Source organism: Pantherophis guttatus, chromosome 3, assembly GCF_059756535.1.
Source record: "Pantherophis guttatus breed Tessera chromosome 3, ASM5975653v1, whole genome shotgun sequence".
NCBI lineage: Eukaryota > Metazoa > Chordata > Lepidosauria > Squamata > Colubridae > Pantherophis > Pantherophis guttatus.
The window spans coordinates 200635566-200653185 of record NC_142065.1 but is presented as its reverse complement, the minus strand read 5'-3'; the positions used below and the strand labels follow the sequence as shown (position 1 = coordinate 200653185).

The following is a 17620-nucleotide window of genomic DNA, read 5'->3' as shown; positions in this document are numbered from 1 at the left end:
TTTTTAGCTGTCAAGCTAGAAATGATGTGTTATGATTTTAAATAGAACGTTTTTAACTTTTGTCCAGGATTGAAATGAAGAGAGATTGAAATGTCCCTCTTTATATGGCATTCCATTCTTATCTTAAAAGCCCCTGGCTTTTAAACTATCAAAACGTGAGGGGTTTTGGCTATAATGTACCCACACCGTAATTTTATATTAATTAAGGAGTGTTTTGTTCGACGTCTTAAAAAAATAGGTGAAAACATTTTATTCCATGTACAATAATGTACATAAAGTTTTAAAGTGGTCGCAAAAGAGACCAGCATTAATACCAGCCATATTTACAGTAGCACATCACAGTAAAATGACAACTCATTCACAGATTCAACAATTTTGGACATGGCGTTCTTGTGCTTAGTTGACGAAGTGAAGCTTTTATTCCAATGCTGAACTCCACAAACACCCGCAGGGTTCGGGGATCTGCCATTTTAACTCGAGCACAGGGTCAGGATTGGTGTTCAGAGGGCTGTTCAGGTACTGTGGCACTGGACTGAGTTGAGCTCTCTGTCTCTTCTTCGCTCTCCGTGCTCTCGTCGTTGAGTTCGTCTTCAGCAGCAGCTTCTCCTTCTCCTCCTCCTCCTCCCCGGGCGGGATTTTCATCGGGGTCATTTTCATCGGGGGCCACGAAGGCGTTGTTATTGGAGAGATTGGGGTTCTCCTTCTCGTCAATGTCAACTCTTTGATGACACATTGGACACGTCTCCTGGATGTAGAGCCATTTCCGAAGGCAAAGCGCATGGAAGTAATGGTTACATGGAGTAATGCGGGCGGACGTGGTAAATTCATGATAGCAGATGGCGCACACATCGTCTATGTCCTGCAATCGCTCCCCTTTGACCTCCGGAAGGGAGTTGATTTTCTTCACAGCCGTCCTACGATTTATGAACGTTTTCCAGCCATTCTTCGCTTGCAGGTAAATGTTGAAATAGGCATGCAGGCACATCATACACGCCCGGATTTTGCTTCCTGATTCAAAGACCATGGTGTAAGCACCGTTGCCGAACATTATTACTCCAAATATAAATTCAATGATATTGCCTGATGATCTAACATAGTAGACATAATCGTCCAGCTTTTCCCATAAAACATTATAGTAGCCGTCAATCATGAACAGTACATACACAGTGATAGAGACAATGACCTTGAGGCAGAGTTCCACACAGAAGGCTGTCACGGCAAACAGCCATGTATTTAGTGCATAGTGATGCCAGAGGACGTAGCTAAGCAAAATTGGAAGGAGGAAGAGGCAAGCGGAGACAAAAAGCACGGGGAAGTGTCTGCGAAGCGAGGAGACGTGGGAGGCACTCAGAGACATGAGCACAGGGTCGGTCATCCCGTGGATAAAATGCAGGACTGCCGTGAGTAAAAGGCACATGTTTCGACTTAAGCGGACCAGTCTTTCCTCTGGCTTTAGCCCACTTAAGCCAGTCTGGAGGGCTAAAATAAAAAACAAGACCGGTGCCACAAAACCAAGCCTCCTATCGTCTTCATCTGTGGATCCAATAAAGGCCAAAATACCCAGCCCCAGATAATGAGCCACAGATGAAATTACAGCACTCATGCCTAATACGGTTAGCGTGGAATCGCATCCACTGATGATAAGGCTGCAAAGTAATTCCCAGAAATTATCCCAAGAAATCATGTAGAATTTCATGCTCGGGTCCGTTTCGGTTGCTTTAATAACATACAGCAGCACGGCAGCTTGAATCGCCAGTCTCGATAGCCAAAAAATCCGCAGCACGTCTGGAAAGCGAATCCTTTTCCATGTGTCTTCCAGCAACAACTGTAATCCGTAAATGCGATACATATGCCTTATGAGAAGATAGACGTACCTTGCGGAGTAGTAGACCCATTTCATTTTAGTAAATAAAATAACCAAGCTGTGTAACGTCAAAATGGAACCTGATGCAAAGACTAAAATCTGTCTGAAGTGTAAAGGTAAGTCGAAGATCAAGCCTACGATGGGAAGCAATAAATCCAAGATGATGAGCTGAGAATATATGGAGTCGATATTTAAGAGAGCAACATAACCAATCCCAAAGGCAAGCTGAAGGACAGAGAGTGCCATCCATAAGGAAGGTCCTTTATGAGGAAGGAGCTGAACTCCAAAAGGTGTTGTGTAATAGGCACTGTGGAAGTTTATGTGCAAAAAAGCGTAATAGTTCACCAACACTGACGTTGCAGCTAGCAGGAAAGCACAGCTGATCATATAAAACTTGAAAAGCGATCGTTGTGACAGAATCAGGACAACGCTGGATGCCAAGATTCCTACAGGGGAAAAAAGAAAAGTAGTAGTTAAACTTACGTGCGCTTTTTTTCCAAAAGTAATTATTCAGTTAGTGAACACTTAATTCACTTTGAACAAACAGGGAAGCAAATCCCAACAGACCAGAATTTTAAATTATGTATGTGCTTTCTCCAAACAACTGAAAAGCATGCTATGATGCTGACTGAACAACAAGAGTACGGCAGCTGTTAAGTACAGTAATTACATGTATTCCGCTGTGATACCCCTATCCAACACACATCCAATGCTGTGGTAAAAATGAGATAGAAGAAAAGAGTTCATTGAATCTGGGACCTCTCTTTGTCCAAACTGAGCCATCCAAAGTGAACTGGGAGTCGGATGATGCTTATGTTAAACAGATTTTTTTAAAAAACAAAAACTGACAAATCTTGTACAAATCAGTCAATGACAGGCTGTTATAATATGTATTATAGAAAACACAGGACACTTTGATTCTACAGAAAGGTAAATAGAAAACTGGAACAAATTGTCCAAGACAGTAATTATACTGTGATTCATATCCCATCCTGTTAATTTCCTACTACTCTTAACAGATTCCTATATATTTTTGTGGGACAAACATGCGTATATTTGTTTCCCAGCTTGAATATGTCTATAAATTACGTATACAACGGATTATGCCAAATTACTAAGGCATTTCGTTTTATAAACTGATTGAACCACCTCAGAACTACCCTCCAAATCAAAGAGATCAGACACCAGAATTTGCTCCATGCAGAATCTCCTTGCAAAGTGATTGTAAAATAGCTATCTTTGATTCTCGGAGCAGGGGAGGGAAACATCTTGCCTAGGCCAGTCCAGATACTGGATTCACCCACTTCCTTCCTTAATTAATTTAGGATGTTGTTCGTTACTGATTTCTAGAAGTTAAGAACCTTCCATATGATAAACCATAGGATGAACAATTGAGTAATGGGTGGAAGCTTATCAGAGAGATCTAATCTAAAACTAAGAAGAAATTTCCTGACAGAGACAGTTTATCAGTGAACAGCTTGCTTCCAGAAGTTGTGGGAGCTCCATTGCTGGAGGTTTTCAAGAACAGACTGGTCAGCCATTTGTCCAGAATGGTATAGGTTAGTGATGACTAACCTTTTTGCCATTGCGTGCCAAAGCGGGGATGGGTGGGTCGTGCACGTGTATGCCCACACCCATAATTCAATGCCCCCCTGCACCACCACCCCGTGCATGCACCCCCCGTGCCCCATTTTGGGCCTAGCAGGCCTACCTGTAGCCTCCAGAGGGCAAAAACGGCCTCCCCCACCCCTTTGGAGGCTGGAAATGGCCCGTTTCCCGACTTCCAGTGGGCCCAGAAGGCCCACTTTTTGCCCTCCCCAGCTTCCAGAAGCTTTCCTGGAGGCTGGGGAGGACGAAAACGGCTTCCCCACCTCCCCCGGAGGCCGAAAATGCCCTCCCAGAGCCTCCACACGAGCCCTGTACTTACCTGATATCCAAAACGGACCACAGAAACGGGCCACATGGTCCTGGGAGGGGAGGCGTGGGCGGGGCCAGCCGAAAACCACCTGGCCAGCGCACACATGCGCATTGGAGTTGAGCTAGGGCAACGGCTCACGTGCCGGAAGGTATGGCTCTGCGTGCCACCTGTGGCACACGTGCCATAGGTTCGCCATCACAGGTGTAGGCTCTCCTGCCATGGGCAGGGGGATGGACCAGAAGACCTCCAAGGTCCCTTCCAATCCTATTTATTTTATGTTCTGAAGAACACGTTTTATTGTGTTGGGGGAATCTCCTTCTACCCAGGATGCAAGTAGCTCTTTGTAAATCTAAGGATTAAAAAGAAAAGATTTAATTTTTGTAAAAGGGCAAAGGAGGACTAGAATGTGGAAAGTTAAGGGACTAGGTGGACTTGAATATTTTCTCAGGGGTATTTCATTTTTTTACAAAAACTACACGAAGACTTTAAAATTAACAAATACTCCTGTATTTCTTTTCCTGGTTAGAAAATAAAGAGATCATTAAGAGGGGACTCTGAAGATGGACTAGAAGGAACCAGACGGAATAAAGTATAATTAAAGAAAAGTGACCCATTAATAGAACAAAGCAATACTACTTAACTGTAGAAGAAATTAAAGCTGTTTGGGAACAATGTACTCAGAAACGACTTACAAGATTGTCTGATATATACCGTGTTTCCCTGAAAATAAGACCCTGTCTTATATTTTTTTGAACCCTGAAATAAGCGCTTGGCCTTATTGCCATGCGCTCAAAAGCCTGATTGGGCTTATTATCAGGGGATGTCTTATTTTGCGGAAAACAGGGTACCCTGTATATAACATACATACATACATACATACATACGTTATACATACGTTATATATATGTTATATATATATGTTTGTTATATATATATATATATATATATATATATATATATATATGTAAGTTTTCACGGGTATATATGTGTGTACAGTTAATATCTCGGGTTTCTTCCCGTGTAATTGTAAACATATCCTTAAAAGGGTAGTAGCGACGTTTCGACGAAATCGCATTCGTCATCTTCTGGCTGAAGTTCTCGGTTTGGTGCTTATGGTCAAACTGTGTGATCGTAACTGACGTTTTTCTATGAAAAGAGGCAAAGGTGTATTCTGATTGGTCGACAGTGTTGTTGTATTCTGATTGGCTGATGACGTAGCTGTATTTTGATTGGGTGGAAGCGCTGTTGCTTGGTTGTGGGTTAATGGATAATTTATCCATTAACCCACAACCAAGCAACAGCGCCAATCAGAATACACCTTTGTCTCTTTTCATAGAAAAACGTCAGTTACGATCACACAGTTTGACCATAAGCACCAAACCGAGAACTTCAGCCAGAAGATGACGAATGCGATTTCGTCGAAACGTCGCTACTACCCTTTTAAGGATATGTTTACAATTACACGGGAAGAAACCCGAGATATTAACTGTACACACACACACACACATATATATGTATGTTTTTTATATATATATATATATATATATATATATATATATATATATATATATATATATATATATATATATATATATATATATATATATATATAAAACAGAGGATATAGAAAAACAGATTTTATTAGATAAACAGAGACCGAGCTGATTTGAATGTGGATTTAGACTTTTAAAAACATGCCAGATTGCAAAAGTGACATGGAAAAAGATGCTGTGAATCTAAAAATGGATTTAAAAACGCCAGAATATAAGAGTGACATGGAAAAGGATGACACAAGGGATTTACAAATGAAGCCAGCTGATGTCTGTATAGTGTGATCAAAAGAGGATAAAAATAATAAATGGTTTGGAAAGCTTTCTTATCTTGGATTTACAAAAGGGACATGTTAAACTACTGAACTACTGAAGCTGTTCCTGAAAGAAGAGGAGAAAATGATAAGAAAACCATTTCTGGAATTTGATGGGATTAAAGATCAAGCTTTTAAAAAGTAAACAGAATGATTATACAGTGAAATTATCTGACCGAGGTTAAAACAGATACGCTGTGATTTCTTGTAGTTATTAATGGGATTTGTTTTTGAGCAGAACTGAAAACAATGATGCTTTAAAGATCAGTAGAGGAAAATATTTGTAGTTCAGGATTGTGGAATCCTTGGTACTCTCTTTTGGTTTGGTTGTCTGTTTGCTGACCGTTTCATTACCAAACTAGGTAACATCATCAATGATGTTATCAGGTTTGGTAATGAAATGTCTGCAAGAAAACAACCAAAATTGGAAAAATCTGGTCCGTTCCATAGCTGGGTAAACGAGCCAAGGATGTCAGCTTGAAATGGAGGTAGCCTTTATTTTGACAGCAGAAACACAAAACACACAATTCAGCTTGATGAAAAGTGGATTACCAAATTAGAACCCTGGGGGTGGTACTACTACTTATAGTAACAATGAATTTTGATCATGAAGTAATAGGCTTTGATATGAAGTATGCTAAATGCGTAAATTGAGGAATTCCTGCCCTGGGGATGTGTGAAGATGCGGGGGTGGGGGTGAAAGTTGTTTCTTGCCCTGTGGGGGGGTGTGATCACAGATTTCTTCCTTGGGTTGGAATTTTATGAGGGATCTGGTATCAGGGTGCAATATTCTGATAAAAGATTCCCCCTATCTTGAGGTAATTCCTTTCATATTTCCTTATTATTTATTTATTTGTCAAACATGTACAAGATAATAAGTGTAGGTATGGACATAAACATAAACAAAGGAAGTAAATACAAATAAATGGGGACCATATTAGTTCTTGCTGACTTCCTGGAGAGACCAGGCTTAATCAATTACCGCCCAACTAACAATGCTAGTAAAAAGATTTCTTCGTCTCTTTATTTGAAGTTGCAGGTAGATGAGAGACGGTTGAGGTGATTGTGTGACCTGGTTAAAAGGGTGTATGTGTGTGTCATTGGGACTTTTATTCTTCCAACAATTTCTTAAGAGAAAGTGATAAATTGGATTGTAACATGGATTTATTTAAGATTAAAATAAATATCATACTATTTTTGGGAAATGAACAATTTGATCATTGAAAAGGGATGAGATATGGAAAGAAGATATTTAAAAAAAATATTAGAGGTGGTGTTAAATTAGTGAAATTGTTTAGACTTATCTAGAGGGAGGGAAGTGGCAGTAATCTTTTAGACACATTTTTCTTACTTTTCTTTTTCTATTTCTTTCCACTTCTTTTTTTATATATTTTCCTTAGTTTTGATTTTGATTTTATCTCTGTACTTCTAAACATTAATAAAACTATAATAGAACATAGAATATCAGAGTTGGAAAATAAAAAGATGCTAGTGCCTCTTCTCACTTAAAATAACTTTCACTTACATGGGGTTTTTTTTATGGTTACTGAGGATTTTATATAGATTTTACATAAAAGACAAATCTAAAAAAAAAAAGAGCTAAAAGAGAAAGGAGAACATGGCAATCATAAACCTATACTGATTCAGGACTAAGCAGGAAGAATAGTTTTGCAACGCACCCATGCTGTAACAGGGCATGGCTTGGCAACATACTCAGATTTCCTATAAGCCTCAAAGAGAACACGATTTCCTAACACACAATTGCAGATGAAAATCTGGATCTTGCCTCAGAGGGAAGCATTTCAAAGCAACACGATTTTTGCTTTCAACTTGCCTTCCATGTATCTATCGAAACTACAAGAACACGTCTTATGTTCTCAAAAGATACCTGAGAAAGAACTTGAACACTAGAGTATAAAAAGTGTGCTGCAATCTTGATTTCCTGGTAAAAGGGTGAACTGATACTACCAAGTATTGTTACATTCCGCAATATTTCTGCCTTATGAATGAATGCCAATTCAAATAATCTCAAATACCTATTATGGACCGAACAAAATTTACATGGAATTTATCCAGGCTTGTCTCATGAGTCACAGTTGAAGAACACTTCATTAATTCCCAGAAGAGGGTGGTGCCCAGTTAGTCTTTGACTTATGACCATAATGGAGCCTGACAATTACAGCCATAATGGTGATAAAATGGATCATACGACCAACTTGATTTTGCAAATCTTTTTTGCAACGGTGGTTAAGCAAACCCATTGTTTGCTAGGGGCATTTTTGTCAGATGTCAGGAATAAATGTCAGTTTTTGACAAAAATGTTATAGTCATCATGTGACCATGGGATGCTGCAAATGTGAGCCAGATACCAAGCATCCAAAATGCAGTCAAATGATCGCTGAAGAGGGGTGGCTGTTGGAACTTCAGAACCAGGTTGCAAGTATCTTTTTAGTGGGGTGGGGTCCATCGTAACTTTCAATGGTCATAAGCAGGATGGATTTGATTTAAATCGAGTTGATTTAAATCACAATTTAAATCATGATTTAAATCACTAGTAAAAAGACTTGATTTAAATCAACTCGATTTAAATCATAATTTTTAAAGAGCAACTGTCATCTCTGCTACTCCTTTGACCCACTGTTGACTCACCGATAGTCCCAGTGTTGCAGAATATACAGCCTCATGCTACATAACTAAGCTCCATTTCATGCTGAATAAACTAAAGTATTTATGTATCTTAAATAGAAACCTATCTTACGGTAGATTTTTACCCCAAAAGTTTTTTATTAAAATAAATTAGATAAAAATCAAAAAAATCTGATTTAAATAAAAAAAATCTGATTTTTTTGGTTTTTTTTAAAAAATCATTGATTTTTATCCACCCTGGTCATAAGTCAAAGATGACTGGAACCAAACATTCCAATTTAATTCAGTAGTGTCTTTTACAACTGATTAAGCCGAGGTGGCGCAGTGGTTAGAGTGCAGTACTGCAGCTATTTCAGCTGACTGCTAGTTCAGCAGATCAACGGATCAAATCTCACCGGCTCAAATCTCACCGGCTCAAGGTTGACTCAGCCTTCCATCCTTCCGAGGTGGGTAAAATGAGGACCCAGATTGTTGGGGGCAATATGCTATTTAGTATACTGTCTTTGGTGTAAACCGCCCAGAGTCCTCAGAGAGTGGGTGGCATAGAAATGTGAATAATAAATTAATAAAGTCCAGGGATAACCCATCCAAATCAAAGCTGCTGAAACATCCATAATTAGTTGCAGTAGCCTTCAATTAATCATAATTGGTACTGGAATTTCCATTGCTAAGCAATGCTGTCATGCAACACAACATTAATCAACCACAGCAATGGGGATTGCAATCACGGCAGTCCCCATTGCTGTTGTAAGGGAATCCCATCCAGTCATTAAGTGAAGACCCACCCTGAACCAACCCATTCCCAGCTTGGACTGTCCCAGCCTTGAGCCTCAGTAAGGCCATCTCTGCCCTTTTGGCATTCCTCACACCTGCAATGCTGGGGTTCAAGTAAAGGTCCAACAGTCTTACCTGCCACCGTCACTGACACTCTACTTCAGCCCCGCCCACCACGAGCACCACCGGTGGTTCCAGCCTGTACCACTGACAGTCACCTCTGCTGTCCTGCATCTCCCAGCTAACTTTTGCCATCTTCTTCTTCCTGCTGCTGCTGCTGAGGTGCGCCCAGCCTGGCCCTTTCTTCCTGAGGAAGTGTGAAGCCTTCTCCAAGTCTCGCATGTCCTCTCCTAGTCATACACGGCCTTCTTGTGAGGTTGCCGGTATCTTCTGAAGCCTAGCAAGAAGGCCGTGGGAGACCTGGAGAAGGCTGTGGGTGTCGGCCTCAAGAAGTCCTTGAGCAGCAGCATCTGGCTTGTGAAGGTCCAAGCCAGGTACGCATCATCAGCAAAGAAAGATAGTGAAGGTCAAATAGGGACAGCAAGGTAGTCAAAAGTGTTGGAGGTCAATTAAGTGGTGGCGGTGAATTGAAATATCCCTATGATTGTGGGTGGGCTGCCGAGTGCCCAAATTTTGATCATGTGATCTTGCAGGCACTACAATGGCCGTACCTTTAGGGCCTGGCCTTAGTACCATTTATTCGGCCTCACCGGAACTTCAAACAGTCGCTGAACAAATGGTCAAATGAAGACTAACTGCAATACCTAATGCAGTCTGGCTTTCGTTTCCACAAGTTGAAGTTTCAGCAACAAAACTTGCCAAGGTTAGCTTATAGATCATGATCTAAATTCAGAGAAAGCTAGTCATGCTTCAGGCCTGCTCCCTTCATTTCAGAGGTAGCAAAAATATGCTTAGGTTTCGCAATAAGACCTCTTATTGACACATAGTTTACATTCAAACACAACCGCAACCTACTGCACACGTTACCTATGTGACAATCCCAAAGAAATCACAGATGGTACTTCTGAACAGAGATGAATAGTTTGTAATGTAAAAGACATACAATGGTTCAATTCTACTTAATTCACTACAAGGCATATTTAGAACCTCGTAGAACTGGAAGGGATCTTGGAGGTCGTCTGATCTAAGCCAAGGCAGGAGATCTTATACCCTGAGGGTCATATGGTTGTCCAGTCTATTTTTGAAAACCTCAATTGATGGAACACCCACAATTCTGGGAGGCAAACTATTTCGCTGATTAATTGTTCTCACTGTCAGAAATTTTTTCCCTAATTCTAAGTTTGATATAAGAAGCTTCCACCCATTACTTTTGATCCTCCCCTCTGGGGCTTCAGAGAATAAGTCAAGCAAAGTCAAGGTAAGATTATTTTGTGGAGTAAACAATTATGCCTTTCTATTTCCTTATGTAACTATCCACACTCTTTGCCTTCTAAAAAACAAGTACCAGTTCTCAAATGCTCAATCTCAGATCATTCAAATTAAATTAATTAAAAAGAAAAAAAAAAGGAGGAAATGAGAAGCTTCTTGTAATTAACCTTTGGAAGGTCTCTTACAGGAAGCATATTAAATTGAATTATCAACAGAAGCTGCATCCATTTTTCCTTACTCACTCTCTCTTACAAAGGCTTTACAGATAGACCATATTTCTCTCCTAACCCTTTCAAGAAAATAACCATCTGCCCCATAGTTCACAAGGGGAACTAATTTAATTTAATTTAATTTAATTTAATTTAATTTAATTAATTCAATTTATATGCCGCCTCTCTCCGAAGACTCAGGGCGGCTGACAATACATTTTAAAAAATCATTATAAAAAACATTTAAAAATTAAAAACATTAAAAACTCATTCACGCCATTCATGGCCGGATCTTAAGAGTGAGATCAACAGTGTAAACTAATCATTTACACTGTGTTCCTAACAAAGATTAGGACCAAATAACAAACCAAGCAAATATCATTTACCCCACAATTCCTTGCGAAGCTCTCGTGACAAAAGCTTCCTAATGGTACAAAATGACATATATTTGGATGAGATTTATAATTCCACCACTTCCTCCTCCTCGGCCAATAAAACCTTAACCGAGACACAACACATTTATATATGTTAAAAGAGTTTTGGGCTTCAGCCGCCTTTCGCCACCCCCATGATTGCATATCCTCCTTCAGGCAAAAAAACAAACAAACCAAAAAGTGACCGAAGGCAGGTTGCTTAAGAAAAGGTGGTTAAATACAAGCAACAGTCCACCCGGGACATGTATGTCAAAGACAGAGGTTGTCATCCTCTGGGCGCCCTTGACATTCACAATCACAAAAGGCCGAAAACCCTTGACAGTTCTGCAGGCTTGTTTGTCCACTGCCCGTTTCAACACCTATTTATAGGGACGCTGGGAATGGGGAAATGCAAGGGGGAAGGGGAGGGAGGGGAGGGGATGCTGGTACCAGGCAGGCTGAAGGTGGGGAGGGGGGGTGTTAGAAGAGGAGTGGGGAGGGGGGTCTTCCTGCAAGACTGCAAGGCCCAAATAATAACAACGTTTTACTATTTTAATGGGGTTGTTTTATTAGAGTTTTTTGGCCAATTTATTTAATGGTTTGAAATTGCTTTTCATTTTTCTATTGTCATGGTTTTATTTTTGGCTGTACACCGCCCTGAGTGCTACGAGGGAGAAGGGCGGTATAGAAATTCAATAAAATAAATTTATTTTTATTTATTTATTTTATTTCAAATTTATATACCTTGCACCTTCTCTCGAAAGACTCAGGGCGGTGTACAGCCAGATAAAAACATCCAATACAAACATTAAAAAAACAATTAAAAGGATATATAAATAAATAAATAAAGGGGGTCTCGCCCCCCCCTCCTCTGCCCCAGTGGAAAAAGGGGGGTGGGGGGAAGGGCCAGCAAGGCTGCCCACGTTCACACGGGACGGTGGAAATTGCGTGGGGAGGGGAGGACGGATGGGGGGCATTCAGGGCGACCCCTTCCCTTCCCTTCCCTTCCTCCCCACCACCCCTTCCAGGAAGCCGGGCCGGAGAGGAGCTCGCTCACCCAGCAGCCGCAGGAGCCCTCCCAGGAAGCCGATCCAGAAGGAGTCCCCGGGGAAGACCGGGGGCGAGTTGAAGATGGTGTCGATGAGGAAGAGGGTGGGCACCCGCAGCATCACCTCCGCGGCGACCCGGAGCCGCGGGCCCAGCAGCTCTGGCGGCGGCTGAAGGGGGCCCGGGGCCGCCATCCCCGAGTCCCCGCCGCCTCCTGTCCGTCTCTGGGCGGCTGGCGGGGAAGAGGTAGAGAAAGGGGATGACGGCGGTGGTGGCGGTGGCGGTGGCGGCGGCGGCGACGAGGCTGCTTCTAGCGGCCGCTGCTGCTGGCTTCGGCGGCCCCGCCAGCCGCGTGGGATCCCACCCGCGTGGTCGCCACTGCGCGTGGGGTGGCCGGCGCCGCCATTGCGCCCGGCTCCTCTCCTCCTCCTCCTTCCTCCTCCGCCTCCTCCGCCTCACGCGCGCCGACCAGCCAGCGCGCGCCACCTGCGGCTGCGGCGCGAATGACGTCGCCGGCGGCGTCCGAGAGACGCCCTGCGGTGCGAGTGGGGGGGTGGGTGGGCGGGGTCTCGACGTCGTCCGTCACAAACATAGGCCCCGCCCCTTCCCAAGTGGGAGGGAGGGAGGGAGGAGAGGAGGAGGAGGAGCGAGGGGGATGTTCATTTTCAGAATGACAGAATATTATTCAGTTGTTGTTATTGTTTTCCTTCTCGTTCCGGCTGTGGCTGCGCATGCTCCGACCTGAACCCGTGTTGAAAGCTTTCCTCAGTTATTCAGGGGACTTTAGGGTTACTCTGGAGGTGGAGGTGCCGTGTCGCTTCCCCCCTATTCCATTTGCAGGGCAACAATGGGCGCTGGAGTGGTAGGTTTCCTTCTGTGAATCTCCAAGGCACCTGGAAAGAAGCCTAATGGGACTGCCCATTAGGTATACAGTACACATATATATATATATATGCATACATACATATATAGATATATATAGATGTTTTCATAGATTTTCACAGGTACAGGTATGCAAATTGGTGTATTCGGGTCTTCTCCTGTGTAAGATTGAGAGCACTTTTACACAGGAGAAGATCCGAATACACCAAAACTTGCATACCTGCACCCGTGAAAATCTACGAAAACAAATATATAGATAGATAGATAGATAGATATATTTTCTGAAGTTTTCGCGAATGTTTGTATGTAGGTCTTTGGTTATTCGGGTTTTCTCCCACGTAAAATTGGAAGTGTCTTGGTGACGTTTCGACGAAGTCTCATTCGTCATCTTCAAGTCGAAAACACCAGCGTGAAGATGACGAATGAGACTTTGTTGAAACGTCGCCAAGACACTTCCAATTATACGCGGGAGAAAACCCGAATAACCAAAGACCTACACACACACACACACACACACACACACACACACACACACACACACATATATATATATATATAACAAATATATATATATATATATATCCCTATATTTATATATCTGTATATGTATATATATCTATATGTATATATATCTGTATATGTATGTATGTATGTAATGGGGCATATGTATGTATATATGTATATATGTAGTCTTCAACTTACAACCATAACTCTGTCCAGAATTTAGAATAGAATAGAATAACAGAGTTGGAAGGGACCTTGGAGGTCTTCTAGTCCAACCCCCTTCTTAGGCAGGAAACTCCTTACACCACTTCAGACAAATGGTTGTCCAATCTCTTCTTAAAAACTTCCAGTGTTGGAGCATTCACAACTTCTGGAGGCATGTTGTTCCACTGATTAATTGTTCTACTTCTCAGGAAATTTCTCTTTAGTTCTAAGTTGCTTCTCTCCTTGATTATTTATGTTGTTAAGTGAATTTTGCCCCATTTTACGACTTTTCTTGCCTCATTTGTTAAGGGAACCATTGCAGTTGTTAAATTACTAACACGGTTGTTAAGTGAAACTGGCCTCCCCGTTGACTTTGCTTGTTAGAAGATCATACAATATGATCACATGATCCCGGGACACTTCAACCTTCATGAGTATGAACCGTTTGTCAAGCATCTGATTTTAAATCACGTGATCATGTGGATGGTGCAATGATCATAAGTGTGAAAAATGATCATAGGTCACTTTTTTCAGTGTCATAACTTTGACTGGTCACTAAATGAACTATTTTAAGTTGACTACCTGTACATTTACATATGCATATACATGTACATATTATCTCAAATCAGTATTCTCAAGTCAGTAGGGTTGGTCAGTTTAATTTTCTTTATTATTTAGCCAGTTCATATTGCCCATCTCATCTGCATGACTCTGGGCTACTAATAGTTCAAACAAATAGGAGCAAAGTAAAACACAAGTAAATAAAAATAACTTAAAAGCATAGAATGGCAGCGGACAGTAATGGAACATTACACAATCAATGTAACCAGAGTGTTTGATATTGTGCCTTAATGTGCAGTGTGAATTTGCCACTTGTGGTTGGATCAACATCAAGCACACAATTTATTTATTTATTTATTTGTTTGTTTGTTTAAATTTCTATACCGCCCTTCTCCAAATAGGACTCAGGGCGGTGCACAGCCTAAGTAAAAACAAAGCATACAAAATTTAAAAAACAGTATTAAAATAATTAAATATTCTGGCCGTAAATTAAAATGGCATAGCATGTAGTTAAACACAGCTTCAACCAGCTGTTATCCAACCAGAACTCTTATTCAGCATCTAGATCAGTGGTCACCAACCTTTTTATCGCCGCGGCCCGCTGAGCACGCGCAGGGGTGGGGGCACGGCCCAGGAGCTTTTGCGCACGGCCCATTGCGCACGGCCCAGGAGCCTTTGCGCTGCAGCATTCATGTCCCCCGGCCGCTGCGCGGCCCGGTGCCAGGTACTCCACGGCCCGGCACCGGTCCGCGGACCGGGGGTTGGGGACCACTGATCTAGATTGTCTTACAAATTAGAAGTCTTGTCTTTTCCAATTATAGACAATACAGAGAATGTCTTGCACGGTTGTTTGTGGTAAACAAGAGTGCAACTCTTGTTTACATGAATTCACACATTACATGCACATCTGAGAGTGCATGTAAATATCAAGCTGGTAAAATTACAAGCAAATGCACACAATTAAAAAAACTTCTCATCTTTGAAGCTGGGCAGCATATTTGGAAATTCCCACTGGCTGGGGAATTCCAGGAGTTGATGTTCACACATCTTAAAGTTGCCATGGTTCCAAAACAAAGTCTAGAAGACACGGCCTGTTTAGAAATTACCCTGGGATTTTGGCACAGGAACGCAAATTGTGTTGTGATTTGTTGCACCGCAATAAAAAGGAACAGGAGTTCCAGTTTCATTTTCCATCGCATCTAATCAGCCTGGTTTTAGCAAAGTCCCTCAGAGCTCTTTGCTCAGCATGTAGTGACTATTGTCCATTGTGTGAATCACAACCTAACTGGAGCTTTGTACACCTTCCTGGTGCTCCTGTTTTCTCAGAAATCAGTACAGATGTCTCTATGTTTCTTTTCTGTATAGCAAATTGGGAAGTTCTTGCCTATGGGAAAACAGTGTATAACCACTTACCGTATTTTTCGGAGTATAAGACGCACCGGACTATAAGACACAGCTACCTTTTTTGGTGACGAAAACTCCCTCTGCCTCTACGTCTGAGCAATTTTGCCTCATTGCAGCAAACAGCCTGCTTTACTTTCATTTTCGTTTTCAGCATAGCTTGATTAGCACAAGGGGAAAAAAAAAATCTGCTCCAGCAATTTACCTTCTTGCGGCAAGCAGCAGAGGCCCACGCAAAACAGCTGAGAGCAAAACAGCTGAAAGTCGGGAGGCCGATCCAATCAACTTGTGCTAATTAGGCTGTGCTGAAGCTGAAAGGAGCTGTTTTTTCTTGCTGCTTGTTGCAAGGAGGTAACTGCTGGGAGGTAGAGGCCAAAGGGTGGGGGCCAGTAGATGGGAGGGGCTACATTCGGTGTATAAGACGCACCTAAATTTTCACCCCCTTTTAGGTGAGAAAAAGGTGTGTCTTATACTCCGAAAAATACGGTAGGTCCTTTCATACCTGACTTGGACAGGGGTTGGACTAGAAGACCTCCAATATCCCTTTCAGCCCTATGATGCTATGATTTGTCAGATGTTTAATCAGCAACAATACTCCGTGCCACCTTTCTCCACCCACGAGAGGTCTGTCCTATCAGAGTTAGTCAGAGAAATACTCTTTTGTTGGCAGGGTATATTAGACACGAACCATAACCAGAGAAGCTATTTCTATCTTACTGCAGGGATGAGATTCAAATAATTTAACAACCAGTTCGCCTAGGGTCAGGTCAATCAATTCCAACTTCACGAGATTTTTTTTTTTTTTTTCAAGAAGTTGGAATTGATTGATTTTTTAGTCCCACAAACATTTGTTTCCCTGCACACGATGGCAAGAAACGTGATGGAGAAACGTAACGGAGCTGGAAATCAGGTAGGCAAATGCTTGGGGGAAGCGAGGGCATGTGGGCGCCAGGCCCATCCCTATCCAGCAGTTGCCCAGGCCCGCCGGAGGGAAGGCTGACATCTATTGGCACTTAAACGCAGCGGCATTCCAGCTCTGGCCGGGAAGGGGCAGCCGGCATGGGCACTGCAGGCAGGACACCCACTTGCTTCAGCACCCTCTCCAGGTGGACCAGGCCGAGGCACCACAGGCCAGAGGGATTGAAATGGACGTTTCTACCTGCTCGTCTTTCTAAAATGTATTCAAATCTCTCACCAAACTGTTGGAAGTGTGGGGAGATTGGCACCTATTTCCACATGTGGTGGACCTGTTCCAGGATGACTGAATTCTGGAAAATTATACAGGCATGGATCATGGAAATCACAGGTTATAACCTAATTCTGAAACCAGAGTACTATCTACTGAACATTAGCCAGACAACATAGGCACAAATATATGGTGTCTGTGTGTATTTATCACCACGTCAGCAAGAATATGTTTCACCCAACATTGGAAGGGGAAAGACCTGCCGGCTGAAGATTTGATTTTGGAGAAAATTTTGGATTATGCGGAAGCCGACAGACTGACTAAAGCATTGAGAGATCAAAAGGACTCCGTATATTTCCAATGTTGGGACAAATGGTACGTTTGGTTGAACAACAGACGCCCAAAAAGTCAAGTATAACCAGGATTATGTTTAATATATGTTAAATCTGACTGAAGCCTACATACCGTAGAAAGTGTAAATATCATGTAAAGTTCCTGTCGTGATCATTTGTTTGACTTTCTTTTTTTTGATGTATTGTTTTAAATAAAGAAAAAAAAAGAAATGGACACTATTCAGCTGATTCGCCAAACTACACAAAAAATTAGCTACTGGTTCTTTAGAACTGGTGCGAACTGGCTGAATCCCACCACTGTCTTACAGTACTGTAAGGCTACACTGACAAGAGTCTTGCAAGTATGAAAGTGTAATTCTCCCCTCAGCCATCTCCTTTACAGCCCAAGAAGAATTTAGAATAACA

General features: G+C 42.0%; 1 protein-coding gene across 1 annotated transcript; it reads right to left on the bottom strand.

The window, feature by feature from the left end:
- Positions 1–235: 235 nt before the first annotated feature.
- Positions 236–12615, bottom strand: RNF139 (ring finger protein 139). The gene is made up of 2 exons (XM_034422262.3): positions 12135–12615; positions 236–2310 (listed from the first exon to the last, which is right to left on the bottom strand). Exons 1-2 carry the CDS (start codon positions 12316–12318, stop codon positions 488–490), a joined length of 2007 nt encoding a protein of 668 aa, XP_034278153.1. The 5' UTR covers positions 12319–12615; the 3' UTR covers positions 236–487.
- Positions 12616–17620: the final 5005 nt, after the last annotated feature.

Coding starts and splice junctions, on each gene's coding strand:
- RNF139 (XM_034422262.3), bottom strand. CDS start 12,318: ATGGCGGCCCCGGGCCCCCTTCAGCCGCCGCCAGAGCTGCTGGGCCCG. Junction 2,311..12,134: donor AGGGCTCCTGCGGCTGCTGG/GTGAGCGAGCTC, acceptor TTTCCCCTGTAG/GAATCTTGGCATCCAGCGTT.